Here is a 16442-nt window from a genome sequence, read left to right as displayed (position 1 = left end):
GTCTTAACTCTGTCACCATAGGCTGCAGCAATAGACACTCCGGACTCATCCGGGGGATGTCTATACGAATCTGGTGGCGTGGAGAAAACAGTTAACACAAACACATTACACCCACACTCAGTCTTCACGCATACACACACGGACCGTGCACAACACACCCACACTAAGGAAATAAGTCAACACACTCAATTGATCAGATATCCAGTGGAGTTTTTCCCCAGCCCTAGATGTGGGAAAAAAACAGCTGTTTTTCCACAAACAACCGCTACATACATACCGCTAAACGCACAACAACATGAGATAATTCAACAGGAAACAGTACAGAAGTGTGACTGAAAATGAAAATATGAAAACTCTGACAGATTCAAACATGTCAACTCTAAAAACTACTGTAGATGTGTGAGAGAGTGCCTGACAGTAACCTCCTGAGAGTGTGGGCGGGGAGTGCCTTTCTAGAAAGTTTTTCCTTGCCACCGTGCTTCTACATCTGCATTGCTTCCTCTTTGGGGCTGGGTTTCTATATAAGCACTTTGTGACATCCGCTGATGTAAAAAGGGCTTTATAAATACATTTCATTGATTGATTGATTGAAAGAGAAAGTTAGAGCAAGAGGGAGAGCTTGAGTGAGAGAGGGAGAGACAAGGAGAGAGATTCATGTACAAAAGACAGACAGACAGACAGACAGACAGACAGACTAATGTAGGGAGATGAGAGGAGTTACAGAGGAGAGCGACTGGGGAACAGAAAAACACAGGAGGCTGACCGTCAGGTCAGGCAGAGACAGACAGACAGAGGTCTTGCAATGCCAATGTCAGGAAGTTGAGCGCTGACTCGGGAACAGCAGGGAGCCTGTGATCAGCCAGAAAACATCCTCTGCCACTGAGCACAGAACTGAGATCAGTGGAGAGAAGGACTCTCTCAAGACTCCCTGCTGAGAGTAAATTTCTACTCAGTTTGCTGGAAGCCTAAAACTCAAATTTTAAAGTAAATATCAGTCATTTTCTTAAAGGCAAAGAGAGGACTTTTCTCTCTTCATCTTACTCTAGCGGGAAACGGGTGTAAATCTCAGCATAGTAAATATTGACGCACCAAAGTAAATATCGACAACACACCTCATAGTAAATATCAGGCGTGCATGCGGTGTGTATTACTATTCTCGTGGGTACAGGAAATCTCGAAAAGGATATTAAAACAAGGACAATTCCCCCTTCTTAGGGAAAAAGGTTATTTTAAGATTAGGGGTTAGGTTTAGTGTTACAATTAGGGTTAGGGAAAATTGTACTTTGAATAGATTTTGTTTTTAAGGTAGTAAAACATGTGTGTGTGTGGGGGGGGGGGGGTCAGCAGAAGTGATTTCCCTGATAAACAGAGAGTGAGGGAGAGAGAGAGAGAGAGAGAGAGACTGACACCAACGGTGGGAGGGAGGGGGGAGAAGATAGAATTTTGATAGGGAGAGAGAGAGAGGGTCATTCTTGTCTAGCCTCCATAGTGGCACTGCTATGTGTGAGAAGAGAGCAGCATGGAAAACCACTTATCACCGTATAACTGGATCTGTAAAGCAGACTCGTGGCCGCCGACAGGCAGTGGCTTGGCTAGTCTGGGCTGCGAGGGAACCAACACATCAGGGACAAAGGGAAGGGCCTGGTAAGAGGGCTTGGGGATTTACACCCACAGGACAGCCCATTCTATCTGCACAAATAAATGTCTGCCGTCTGTCTGTCACTGAGGTGAAGGGGTCTGAACTGTAGATGGCTGAGGAATTATATTTACCCACCACTGGAATGGATGAACTATGGAGGAGCTGAGCTTAGGATAGACAGAATGCTCTCAATATATGAGTGCATGGCTCAGTGGATTTGGGAATACAGAAAGACATGGGGGAGGAGGAGAGAAAGAGTGACTGAGAAAGAGAGAGAGAATGTGACTGTGTGTGTGTGGTCATAGATAGCATGCTTACCTGTCTGTATGTGTCTTGGTGGTGCTCGTCATTGCGCGAGTCATAGTACTGTTCTATGAAACCAAAGTATTCCTGTCTCTTCCTCTGTAGCGTGCTCTCTCTCCTCTCTGTGTTGGCAGGAAGGTAACCCTGGGAAGAGTACACCAGAACTGTTAGGATAGCATAGGGTCCTTCAAGCGAAGCCAGTTCCACACACTTTTTTAAAAGTATTTTTCCCTTTATTACTTTCCCCTAGCCCCTCCCCTAATTGGAGTAAACTGAATGGACAACACTTAGGATTCTATTTCCAGATGAAACATACCATAAATATTTTACAGACACAGTATATCTTACATTACTTATCTTTTGTTTGTTTTTAGTCCCATCCTCCAGCTACTCTCAACCCCTCCCATCTATCTCTGAAAACCATCCAGTTTTGATTTCTATTTGCCATATACTGTGATGTGATGTTCAACAAAAGTTCTGAACCTTTCTATTCTCATAGTTTCTACAGATTGTAAATTAAAGATAAATATTTTTGGTAATAGTATTATTATATTATTGATCGATTGACTGACTTTTCAGATCACCCAGCAGTGGTATTTGCAGAGTTAACTCCAGGTAAATTCAATTCTTCAGCCATTCCTGGACCTGCGACCAAAAACAAGCTACATATGGATAGTACTAAAAAAGTACTAAAATGATCTAATGATTCTGTCTCCACGCAGCTAAATCTGTAGAGCTGGGATGGCTGTATCTCCCCACATATAACATTATATTGGTTGCAGGAATTTTGTATAATAATTTAAATTGAAAACCTAAGTTTTCAATCTGGTTTTGTGTTTCTCTTTATGTAGTGTCTCTCTGATCATGGTGTGTGTTTTGTCCTACATTTTGATTTGATTTTTAATCCCAGTCCCCGTCCCCGCAGGAGGCCTTTTGCCTTTTGGTAGGTCGACATTGTAAATAAGAATTTGTTCTTAACTGACATGCCTAGTTAAATAAAGGTTAAATAAAAATGTAAATTATACGTTTATAAACCATGTACAATTGAACCAGTCCATCGAGAATCTATATGTCACAGCTGCCAATTTTTTGGTCCTTAAATGAAGCTGGTATACTTTTATTTATCTCAGTTTTCTTTAACCAATTTTGGTCTTTAATGCAGGGCCAACAGACAGGTTCCTTACCACCTTCCCTCTTCCATTTTTGAAGTAATGCTGCAAATAGATGGACATAATTTTTGATAGAGCAGACATTTCCATATATTCTTGTTAGCTGCATGTGTGACATCATTTACAAAAATTCTACTGTTTTGATCGATTATTTTTAATCAGTTAGCATATTTGAGTTTAACAATAATATTTGTTAAAATAATTGTTCTGTATTTTCTGGTGTATTAAACTGAAATTGCAACTTTCTATGGCTTGTTTAAAAATACAGATATTTTGGGAGATGATTTCATTTTCAAATAACCGAAAGTGAGAGGTTGTAATATGAATAAAGGGGAAAAGGCCACACGGGGTGAGCCATTCTTACTAGTCTGCCAGGGATCCAGTTTGGATGCAAGTATAACTTTTGGATGACTGAAGCCTCTAATGGTTTAATATTTAACAATGTCTGCCCTCCGAATTCATATTCATTATATAAACATGCCGGTTTAATTTGGTCTGGCTTGCAATTCCAAATAAAATTACATTTTTTGCAAACAAGTTTAAAAAAACAAGTTGTTAGGTATAGGCAGGGCCATAAACTCATAGGTAATCTGGGATATGACTAAAGAGTTAAATCAGGGTGATTTTACCACAAAGAGACAGGTATTTCCGTTCCATGGTAGCAATATCTTATCTATTTTTGCTAACTTTCTATTCAAAAGGCACTCGCACATCTGTGCTGTCTTTGTTGCAGGTGCATGGTAACAATTGAATAACATGAGAAAAAATAAGAAACCTGCACACTGCTCTTGCTAGTATCACTGCCTTTTATTAAGCTTTACATATAGGACATATTGGCCTCAAGGCCTTCGTCAGAGGTTAGAAAAAATATCTAGATCCTCTATTGTGGATTTCAATGAAAATCAAAATCGTATTTGTCACATGCGCCGAATACAACCTTACAGTGAAATGCAAGCCCTTAACCAACAATGCAGTTAACATTAGTTTTCTTAAGAAAGTATTTACTAAAAATAAACTAAATCTAAAATAAATCAAATAAAAAACAAAACAATAATAGGAATATAGCCTCGCAACAATAAAATAACAGTAGCGAGGCTATATACAGGGGGTACCGGTACACAGTCAGAAAACAATCATCAGCGTACAATGACACCTTTGTATTTAAGCCCTGGATTTCTAGCACCTTGATATTATTGTTTTAAATAGCTAATACTTCAATGGCAAAAAAAAAAAATATGCCGATAGTGGACAACCTTCTTATATTTCTCGTTAGTTTAATACTTTCTGAGAAGTAGACAATATTTACTATTTTACATAACTTTAACCCATTGTATAAGAGATTCTCCAAAATGGAAAAATTCCAGGCATTTATATATAAATTCCAGTCGTACTTTTACCAAAAGCTTTTTCATTGTCAGCTTCGAATACCAGGCTGGTTCACTTGATTTTTCATTGTGTTCAATTTTCTCCAGTACTTGTCTTATATTATCTCAAATCTAGTGTCCATGTAAAAAAAAAACTTCCTGATTGGGATGAATAATATCCGAAAATACCTTTTAAATTCTATGCGCTATGCAAATGTTTGCATCACAACACAGAAGTGTATGGGGCCCCCAATTTATTTTATGGATTGGATCTTTATACAGTGCATTCAAAAGTATTCAGACCCCTGGACTTTTTACACATTCTGTTACAGCCTTATTCTAAAATGGATTAAACACATTTTGTTCATCTTCAAACTTCACACAGGATTCAACATTTTTGCAAATGTATTAAAATGAAAAACAGAAATACTTTATTTACATAAGTATTCAGACCCTTTGCTATGAGACTCGAAATTGAGCTCAGGTACCTCCTGTTGCCATTGATCATCCTTGAGATGTTTCTACAACTTGATTGGAAAGGAGGATACCTAGTCAGTTGCTCAACTGAATGCATTCAACTGAAATGTATCTGCCGCATTTAACCCAACCCCTCTGAATGAGAGAGGTGGGGGGGGGACTGCCTTAATCGATATCCACGTCATCGGCTCCTGGGGAACAGTGGGTTAACTGCCTTGCAGAATGACAGATGTTTAGCTTGTCAGTTCGGTGATTCGATCCAGCAACCTTTTGGTTAATGCCCCAAGATTCCTATAAGCTAGGTTACCTGCTGCCCGAAAGGTGTCCATCTGTGGTAAATTCAATTGATTGGATATGATTTGGAAAGTCTAAGGTACCACAGTTGACAGTGTATGTGAGAGCAAAAACCAAGCCATGAGGTCGAAGGAATAGTCCGTAGAGCTCCGAGACAGGATGGTGTCGAGGTACAGATCTAGGGAAGGGTAGCAAAAAAATGGCTGCAGCATTGAAGGTCCCCAAGAACACGGTGGCCTCCATCATTCTTAAATGGAAGAGGTTTGGAACCACCAAGACTCATCCTTGAGATAGCCTAACAAGCTAAAAATATCAATTGGGGAGGAAGGTCCTTGGTCAGGGAGTTGACCAAAAATCTGATGGTCACCCTGACAGAGCTCCAGAGTTCCTCTGCAGAGATGGGAGAACCTTCCAGAAGGATATCCATCTATGCAGCACTCCACCAATCAGGCTATTTATGGTAGAGTGGCCAGACGGAAGCCACAACAGCCCGCTTGGAATTTGCCAAAAGGCACCTAAAGGACTCTCAGACCATGAGAAACAAGATTCTCTGGCCTGAATGCCAAGCGTCACGTCTGGAGGAAACTTGGCACCATCCCTACGGCGATGCATGGTGGTGGCAGCATCGTGTTGTTGGGATGTTTTTCAGCGGCAGAGACTGGGAGACTAGTCAGGATTGTGGGAAAGATGAATGGAGCAAAGTACAAAGAGATCCTTGATGAAAACCTGCTCCAGAGCGCTCAGGGCCTCAGACTGGGGTGAAAATTCCCCTTCCAACCGGACAATGACCCTAAGCACACAGCCAAGACAATGCAGGAGTGGCTTCGGGACAAGTCTCTGAATGTCCTTGAGTGGCCCAGCCAGAACCCGGACTTGAACCAGATCGAACATATCTGGAGAGATCTGAAAATAGCTGTGGAGTGACGCTCCCCATTCAATCTGACAGAGCTTGAGAGGATCTGCAGAGAAGAATGGGAGAAACTCCCCAATTACAGGTGTGCCAAACTTGTAACGTCATACCTAAGAAGACCTGTGACTGTAATCGCTGCCAAAAGTGCTTCTACAAAGTACTGAGTAAAGGGTCTGAATACTTACAGTATGTAAATGCAATATTTCAGTGTTTTAAGTTTAATACATTTCTAAAAAGCGGTTTTCGCTTTGTCATTATGGGGTATTATTTCTAGATTGATGGGGGGGGACAATTTAATCAATTTTAGAATAAGGCTGTAAGGTAACAAAATGTGGAAAAAGTCAGGGGATCTGAATACTTTCCAAATGCACTGTATTTACCACATGGGTCCTGTTACAGTACTAGTGAAATCAGACCTTGTTCAGTATCTGATTATCTACCATTTTTATAGGAGTGGTTAAAACATGCTAATAACGGTCCTCTGAGCACATCAAAAAAAATTTGATACCTTAGCTTGCCTTAACCGGTATGCAATGTAGCCCTGGAGTTTTCCCGCACTTCAAGGCCTTAATTGCATCTGGAAGTTCCTCCTCTGTAACTGGCACAACTCAGTCCCATACTCTACACAGACCGGTGCACCATAACCAATCAGAGCTGCAGTATCCCTATATGCAAATAGACCATTGACATATATGGATCTGTGCCATTCACTTTGCACTGGACTGTGTTTAAAGCATGAGTGGTTGTGAATAGATGCGTTTGTTTTGCGATCAAACCAACAGCTGCATGTTGCCAGGTGTGTGCATGTTCATATTCTTTGCAAGTAAGTGAGTTATTAGCCCAGTTATAGCTCATTGCTAGTCAGCAATGGGGGAGTGGATGCTTCCTACAAGAGCACAACAAGTGCATTTTTTGCCATCTTCGAAAAGCAAGTCAGGTAAAGAGCTTTTGTTCTGCAAGGGGCAGTGTTGTATTTTGAGACAGGCTTGAATAAGTTATAGCCAATAGGCAGCATAATTTGCCTGAATCTCTGTAATAATGGTATGAGAAAAACATTGCATTTTATGTTGTAAAGTGGTTTATTGAATCAAACACAACATGTTCAGTCACCTCCTTGTCTGAAAGACAAGTAGATAAACAGGTTAATATCAATCCCTACAAAAGTCTGATGGAATGTAGGCAGACATTGAACACCACACATTGGCTGCTACTGTAGGATGAAATACAGGACAGCTATTTCCATGTTAAATTGCTATGTAATGCATTTTCTCCATTGTTTTTTATGCTAGGCCACCCTGATAGGCCCATATGATGATCAAATAGCCACAGTAGCCTACTTGGCCACTGTTATACCTGCAACTTAAAGCGGGTACAGTGTCAGTGTTCACAGTAAAAGTGTGCCAAAAGTCACACAGAATTTTCAAGTTTGCACTAAAATGTGCTAAAAGCTCTGCAGTTGTGCATTTGATTTGACAATGTACTAGCTAGTTAGCTATCTATCTAGCTAAATGGTTAGATTCTTCCAAAATCAAGCTTCACTTGGTAACAGAGCCTTGCTGTCTTAGATTTGTTTTGTGCCTGGCGAAAACTGTGAGTAACTTTTTTTAGTTGCTTGTTTACTTGTATGGTTTCGTTCAGAGACTGTAAAAAATGTTTGCAATGCACTCGTTAGCATTTAGTTGTCATTCTCTATGGATTTTTAAATGTACCTCTAACTGCTCACCTTTGGATTACAGAGCCTCAGTGAGGTTTAAAAACAGTGCCCTTTGTGTCCAGTGCCAGTATTACCCGATATCTTAGTATGGCACAAGGTCTGTGTGAAGATATGACAATCTGGATACCACCCAAGCCTAATAACTAGACTGAATCAAAACATACAGCTTTGAATCAATTCACTGGGGGAAAAAACCCAGCCCACGCTAGGCATGCTAGCCTTGTGTGTAGTTGAGAATGACTTCTCACAAGCCCAGCTTACACACTAGTCTAGGCTAGACGCACACACTCCCATGCACCCATACACATCTGGAGAACTACGTTAGGGATACAGTAACTTCCGATCACTTTAAATCTGCTAAATGGACTGCGCTCCAGTGGGCCTCATGCTGGGCAAATGTAGTGCACTACTCTATGTAGGGATGAGGGTGCCATTTGGGACACAGACTGTTAGAGCACTGTACTACTGACACACTTCCACTGCATGAGCAAATATTTCAGTATGCCAAGAGAACTTGAAAAGGGAACTGTTCAGGTTGTTGGCCATATGAAGAGAATAATATCAACCCACATTCAATAACAGATGGGCAGAGATTAATGCAGAGAGGGTTAATGTCCTAACAGTGGCATAACATTGAACACACACACACTTCTCCTCCAGTGAGAATGTATCTAGCTACAGTATACACCATATGTCTGGGACAGAAAAGACAAGTCCTGGTGGTGTAGACTAGGCCTATAGTGATTCAGTAATTGATTGCCTGGAAATCTACAACCCCAGAAAACCATTCATCTCTGGAGCAGTTGAGGCTTGTGCCCATTCTTCACTCCCACGGCCCAACGAAATGGCTCTAACAAGACGTATGTGTGCCAGGCAGCCCCCTGAGCACTGGCTGTAAGGGCCATTACCATATATCCATGTAATCACACTGACTTTATAATGTGCTGTAAAGGGAGGAGGTGAGGGTTGGTATTCTATTGTTGGTAACAGTGGAAGGTCAAGTATTTGAAGAGACTCTGAAGTATTATCCGAGTGCTACTGCTGTGAGATATGCAGTGCAGAACTACGTTTTGTGGGGGTCAAATCCTTTTGAAAACTCCATTAAAATCAGGATGCGAGTGGAAGTTTGATTCGTGAATCGAGAGAGGAGAAATGGGTTACTTTATAGATGGAACATGTTGGACTTTCCAGCAGTGGTTAAGTCAGAACATGAATAGGAGTCCTTCGAAAGTTTGAAACCCCTCCGTCATACAGTACAAACACAGTTTGAGTGAGTCACACATGGGTTATAGTAATTTGGAGGTGGGCTGGCAGTATGTTTGCTGGATACAGTAGAGAGCACATCAAATATTAGAATTTTCTCCTCTTCACCTACAAAAATATATGTCAACAGTAATAAAATGTTGATCAGCGCGAGCTGTCAGTTCCAAGCAGGTTCAGGAGGATTGCCTCTTCCTTTGGAGTCAGGACTGTCATAGTTGTGAGCAGATGTTCTCTACAGCCAGGCAGGCACACAAACCACAGTTAGGTAAATGAAAGTGTCATTCCTAAAATGAGGTGTCCTCCTGTCCAATTAAAAATCGACCCCTAATCCTACCGTGTAACCCCATTAGTGAAGATGGGAGAGGAGAGTGGTCAAATCCAAGCAAATCTTCATCAAACGTACTTTTTGAACTATAAAGTGTGAATTTGTGCTCTTTTTTATTTTGTGAGTGTCTGTACATAGCCTTGTAGGTGTTATTTTTGGAGAGGATGTTGTGAGAATAATAGATAAGGCTGTGAGATGAGCTGGAGCACCTTGCTATCTCCCTAGCTGTTGCCAGACTTTACATAATAAAGGGAAGAGAAAGTTTCCTCCACCAAGGTTAATGGAGGTTGAACTGAGGGTCAACAAGGGAGAACACACACACACACAGCCGAGGGAGGCACTGCACTTTATCAAGGTTTTTATAGGCCTGTAAATGTCTCCTACAGCATGCCGCAGTCTTTAAAACTACACAGTAAGAAACACAGGCAGGGGGAGCTGCTTGGGGGGGGGGGGGGTTATGGTTGTGTTCGGAGGTATCTGTGCCAAGGGTTGGAACTGGTTTCGAGAACAGAACCGAATAATTCAAGGGTGCCAATATATTTGACTACATCTGTACTTGTGAAAATTAGAAGAATCAATAGCCGGGCCCTTGTGAAAGTTTTGGAAGAGGAGAGAGTAAAACTATGAGGTGCTGACAGTCAGTAGGCTACTGTATTACAGCTGGCCAGCCGAGAAACATCTAAAGATCCCTTTAACTTGCTGGTGATTCCTTTCACCACTAATCACTCTGTGAATCCATGGGCTGGCACCTGACACAAACAACCTGTTCTCCCACTGCTCTCCCTCAGAAAAAAAGAAGCCTATGGAATCAATTTAGGGATTAAATGAAATCTTTATTTTCTAGCGAGGAACTGACAAACCAAAAAAATATCTACTTAGTAGAGTGCTGGGGAGGGTTGCTCAAGTCTGAACAGTACGTGTGTGTGCGCAGTAGGTTGTGAGAAGTCAGCAGGATGAAGAGAATTGATTTTGCAGGAAAACAACAGCGCCTCAAGAGGTGACGGCAGCCCCCTCTGCTCCCACAGAGGCCTGACGAGTCATCGCTCTAGTTTAAAGATGATTCCCTGCTGTTTTAATTCTTATGTCAAAATCACAGATGCACAAACACAGGACTAGATGCAGAAAGACACAGAAGAAGGATACCAAGAACACAGACAGAAACGCACATACCAACCCTCACCACACAGGGGGTTCAATAGCGTGCATCGATGTGGAGTGATTGAGTGGAGCTCGAGCTCTGGGTCTGAGTCAGGATGACAGATGAGCGAGCCATAGGCAGATGAAGGTGAGACAGGTGAACTAGATATGGCTGTGTGTGTGTGTGTGTGTGTGTGTGTGTGTGTGTGTGTGTGTGTGTGTGTGTGTGTGTGTGTGTGTGTGTGTGTTTTCTGTGCAGTCATGTAATTGTGGCACAGCGCGTGGAACACCACCCCACCTCAAAATCAGTTTATTTGGAGTGATTTTATTTATTTTCTTTACATTTTTAGTTGAGTGGCAACCAGGGAAAGTGTTGGGGGATAAAATGGTGATGGTTTCTGTGAGAAGTACAGGCAGGGGGCATATTAGCCCAGGTGGCGGGTTACCAAGTTAATGTAGGCCTACCTGTTAGGTTAAATTCACTGTGTTTATGCAACAAAAAAAATTACGACATAGCATCCTATTTATGAATTTGAACTAGTTAAAGATTACATTTCAGATCTAGCTAATGATTAGCCCAATAGGGTAAATGCAAATAGGCAACCCCATGCTTCAGCTTATTTATTTATAGCCACTATGCTGCATCAGTTGAGCTACAGATGATAATGCTTATTGCTAATATCATACCTGATAAAATGGACCATGTTGTACCAAATCATTTTCTCAATATGTTAGGCTCATTTCTGGAGGTGGAAATTATATTTCAGATGGTGCCAGTACAATTTTATTTTCATTCGGTTTGGAGTAGTCCTTTTTAAAAAGCCACCTGAACTGAGCTTTTCAGTCTTTCTACATAAAAATCAGAGGTGTTTGTCCCTCACCAGAGACCGTTCAGAGACACGGGCCGTGATAGCACCTTTCTATCACCTGCTGTCTACCCTGTCCTTCATTGGCACCTCCATCATCAGTGTGCCAGTCTCAACATGGCAAACACTGAGGCACCAGGGCTTCCTGTAGCCTGAAATGGGACATAGTCCTGGCCTGAGGGGAGAAGTACTCAATGGCATGGTGCCTCTCGCCCACCCAAGCAAGACACTAAATGACTCAAAAATGGCATGCATCTCAATGGTCATAAAGTTATGTTTGTACTAGAGTTAAGCTGGTTATATCTGCTACTTTTCTGGTTTAGTGGCACTGAGTTATTTTGAGTGCAGAGATTTGATTTTCTATATAGAGTTTCTACATGGGACATTGCATATGAAAATCAACTAATAAAAAAATGGCTTTGGAAAAAGGCCCTCGATTTGATATAGAATGATCCATAGGCCTATATGCTACAGCTAACATGCTGTGCTGACTATGGGGCCTACACTAGGCTATATATCACATCTGGCCTTGCAGCCACATCAATACCACAAAGCCAGTTAGCTGCTACTTTACCAGCACTTAACATTTAACAATTCCGCTCCATTAGAAAAGTGTACACATTGCCACGGGCGGCTTAGCCATTCTTATCACCGAAAATCCACTTAATTGACTCCCTCCAGGCACTGGAACCCAAGTGGACGATTCTTCTTTAAAAAGCTTCTTATTCATTATTCCAGAAACACTTATTATTTTTCACAGAGCCGGAAGCTGAAGTTCTCTCTGTGTCTTATGGTGCAGACAGATAGAGACGAGTCTAAACATAACTGTAGCGTATAGAGATATCACCCAGGGAGAGGTAGAATGACAAGAATATAAAAAGGGCTCATTCACTGTTTTCTTACCTTATAATTACCTCCATTTCCTAATAATGATTGAGACAGTTATGTATAATTTGTGCAGTCAGGTGATAAAATGCAACTGGGGGGGGGATAGTATGGGTGGTGATGCAGCATTAAAATGTATTAACAACCTAGAATGCCTGATTGTCTCTTTCAGAGGAGGTAATACAGCTAGCACTAACCAGCCTCTGGAAAGGAATAAATTGAACATCCACGGCACGGTCGGGAGCAGAGAAGGTCACAGGGGACGCGCCGAGAGTGAAGTTTTATTATGTGGCTCCAAGTTTATGAAATAGCGGTAGAGGGTGGAGAATAGATTCTCAGAGCCTCTCCTGTCTATCGCAGACCGCATCTTGACAGAGAGGATTTAAAGGTCAGGGGAGTGTTCAGATATCCCAGGATCCTTCGGGGGAGGATAGGGATGGCATGTTGCAGGGATTAGGCATCTCTTTCTGTCTCCTCACTTTCCATTTTTTTTCAAACCACAAACACTTGCATCTCTCGTGCAGTATAGGCCTATATTAAAAATTTGGTGGGACAAGGCTGGGGGTCTAAGGGAACCTATCAAATATCCCAGAAAACCAAGCCGTTGAGAGCCAACAGCACAACCTGATATTGGATTGGGTTATTGATGACTAATCTGAATCTGATAGCCATATTGTATCGATGTGCCACCATTACCAGCAAAATAATAGGTGATTCCATTTAGAGGCAAAGCACAGATAGAGTGCAATGTACTGTAACCCATTACTTCCCTAAAGTTTCCAATACACACCATGTCCTATCCTGCTAAGCATTCGAAATGTAATGAGTACTTTTGGGTATCAGGGAAAATGTATGGAGTAAAAAGTACATTATTTTCTGTAAGAATGTGTTGAAGTAAAAGAAAAAATTGTGAAAAATAGTAAAGTACAGACACCCCAAAAAACAACTTATGTAGTACTTTAATTTTACTAAAGTACTTTACACCACTGCATCTCAGCCCCTCAGACCGAACTGGGGACCTCTGACACTAATTTGTGTTGACAACAAAAATCTTTGCCGTACCCCTAGGCAATTTAATGAGCTATTGTCTGTGGGACATTAACTACACACAGCAATTAATGTGAAAGTCACACCACTCAAAGTAATGCTCCACACCCTGAAGTGATCACCAGACTGAAGTCACTCACTAGTTGGGTCACTGTAAACTGCAACAATAGCTTAATGAGTAAACATTCTGTATCGTGAATACATTATTTGTGCCTGGCAATTAATTTCTAAATGGAGGTAAAGAGCGTTATTAATCTCCATGAATCACAGGGAAAGAGAAAGAGAGACAGACAAAGAGAGAGCACACACAAGAGAGAGAGTAGAGAGCAAGCAAGAGAGACAGAAGAGAGCACGCGAGAGAGACAGAAGAGAGCACGCGAGAGAGACAGAAGAGAGCACGCGAGAGAGACAAAAGAGAGACATAGAAGAGAGCACGCGAGACAGAAAGACAGAGAGCGAGACAGCGCGTGAGAGAGCAAGAGAGAGCGAGACAGCGCGTGAGAGAGCAAGAGAGAGCGAGACCGCGCGTGAGAGAGCAAGAGAGAGCGAGACAGCGCGTGAGAGAGCAAGAGAGAGCGAGACAGCGCGTGAGAGAGCAAGAGAGAGCGAGACAGCGCGTGAGAGAGCAAGAGAGAGCGAGACAGCGCGTGAGAGAGCAAGAGAGAGCGTGAGACAGACGCGTGAGAGAGCAAGAGTGAGAGGGTGCGCGAGGTGCGCCAGAGAGAGTGAGAGGGTGCGCCAGAGAGTGAGAGAGCAAGAGAGAGCGAGACAGCGCGCGAGAGCAAGAGAGAGCCGAGACAGCGCGTGAGAGAGCAAGAGAGAGCGTGCGCCAGAGAGAGCGAGCGAGGGCCAGAGAGAGCGAGCGAGGGCCAGAGAGAGCGCCTGGGAGAAAACTGACAAGATGGTTTTAGGGTGTTTTCACACATGGTGCCTTTCAGACAATTTTTGTTAACAAAATGAATGGTCCCTTTCAGACAATTTGTGAACACTCCAAAGGAACTCAAAAGAGCCTCTGAATGTGAACACAAAGCTCCACACGTTCTCTCGTCATTATTCTCGACTCGGCTACTGCAACACCGTTTCCCCTGCCATAACCCCTCACATTGGTGCCACAAAAGAGAGACGATGATGTACAGATTCACAGAAGAAACGTGTGCCGTTTTTGAAAATTGATTAGTGATTGTCATGAATGCACAGAAATTCCAAAATGTGTGTGGAGTTTTGTCGTGACACAATGTGCAGATAATTATTTTGTAATATGTGATCTATAGAGCTTCATAAGCTGTTTATTTGATTGTGAGGTTTGAATAGTGTGAGAAGAGAACATATTTGGTGACAATTACAGCATATGGTACAAAATCAATGCAGGCTCTTAAAGGGGCAGTAGCCTACATTGGGTGTTACATTTTCAATTACAGCATTATGTAATTAAGCAATAATACGAGGCCACAACGGCCACCAGAGCCATGGTAAAAATGTCATAACACATGGACTCAAGTGTAGAATTGCTTTTATACAACAGGTTACTAGCATTAAAAAGCAAGATTCTTTCCCAAACCATAAATTGTTCAACAAAATGTGATGCTATATTCACTAACGCTAGTTGTCCAAGTGCAATTTTAAGCATTCTCTGGTCATTAGCTCTATTCATACTGACTGCCATGTAAAGCAAAGTCACCCGAGAGCTGGTTGACATTCCAGAACTTTGCAGGTTGCTATGGCAAAAAAAGGGTTGATATGGAGGCTCCTCCCCCCCATTGCTAGCTGGCCAACTACACAGCTAACACAATCACTTTAGACTGAAGCTGGAAAGATAGCAAAGTAGCTGCATTTCATTTCAATAGTTATTTTATTGACATTTCTTTGTATATATCCATAAAAACTATGCAGATTCCAGGATTTCGACTGGCTAAGAAAAGGTGTCTGTCTGCATCTCGTCCAGACTCCCAACAGGTTCATTATTATAGCACAGTGAAGATCGAATTTCAGTGTTGCAAATGTCTAGATGCTTTTTACAGTGGAGATAAAGTTTCTAAGTTGCACGGCTAGGCAGATGAGAAAGTGGATCTGTAAAAGTAGTAGTGCGTTGCTAGGTAACAACGTAAACAATGGCACTTTTTATGAATGTGGCCATGTGCATGTTGCCTTGTATATCATGGGCAGGATAGGCTCTAACAATGGGAATTCCAAACCATCTGTAGTAACTAAGCAATAATACATGAGACAGCATGTGTTATGACAATTGTATCATGGCTGTGATGTGGTCATAGCCACAAGGGAAAGATCATTAAATTGGACTGAGACAGGGAGGGGTCACATATAGTCCTCTTTAATGTGAACTCTGAGGTAAAAACTTTGAATGAGGACTCAACTCTTTTGCCAGTTCAATACACCTATTTTGTGGACCGAGTCCTCTTTGCATTCACATTGTTATGTTAAGGAACCAAGATCATTTTCCAACATTCACTCAATGCACTCTGGGTTTTTACAAAGTGCTGAACAAGCCATTTAATCAGAATGTGCTATCGGGCAGCTAGATATACAGTGCCTTGTGAAAGTATTCGGCCCCCTTGAACTTTGCGACCTTTTGCCACATTTCAGGCTTCAAACATAAAGATATAAAACTGTATTTTTTTGTGAAGAATCAACAACAAGTGGGACACAATCATGAAGTGGAACGACATTTATAGGATATTTCAAACTTTTTTAACAAATCAAAAACTGAAAAATTGGGCGTGCAAAATTATTCAGCCCCTTTACTTTCAGTGCAGCAAACTCTCTCCAGAAGTTCAGTGAGGATCTCTGAATGATCCAATGTTGACCTAAATGACTAATGATGATAAATACAATCCACCTGTGTGTAATCAAGTCTCCGTATAAATGCACCTGCACTGTGATAGTCTCAGAGGTCCGTTAAAAGCGCAGAGAGCATCATGAAGAACAAGGAACACACCAGGCAGGTCCGAGATACTGTTGTGAAGAAGTTTAAAGCCAGATTTGGATACAAAAAGATTTCCCAAGCTTTAAACATCCCAAGGAGCACTGTGCA

At 41.8% G+C, this 16442-nt stretch overlaps 1 protein-coding gene across 1 annotated transcript in view; it reads right to left on the bottom strand.

Moving 5' to 3' along the window:
- The window catches only part of LOC135516059 (TBC1 domain family member 22B-like), a 186590-nt gene that overhangs the window by 138647 nt on the left and 31501 nt on the right, over nucleotides 1–16442 (bottom strand). Inside the window, exon 7 of the mRNA XM_064940060.1 lies at nucleotides 1958–2086. Within this exon, the coding sequence (XP_064796132.1) occupies nucleotides 1958–2086 (129 nt within the window). The remainder of the gene's footprint in view (nucleotides 1–1957; nucleotides 2087–16442) is intronic.

This window comes from Oncorhynchus masou, chromosome 27 (assembly GCF_036934945.1).
Source record: "Oncorhynchus masou masou isolate Uvic2021 chromosome 27, UVic_Omas_1.1, whole genome shotgun sequence".
Classification (NCBI taxonomy): domain Eukaryota; kingdom Metazoa; phylum Chordata; class Actinopteri; order Salmoniformes; family Salmonidae; genus Oncorhynchus; species Oncorhynchus masou.
The sequence above is the reverse complement of the archived record's forward strand: the minus strand, read 5'-3'. Positions and strand labels throughout refer to the sequence as shown.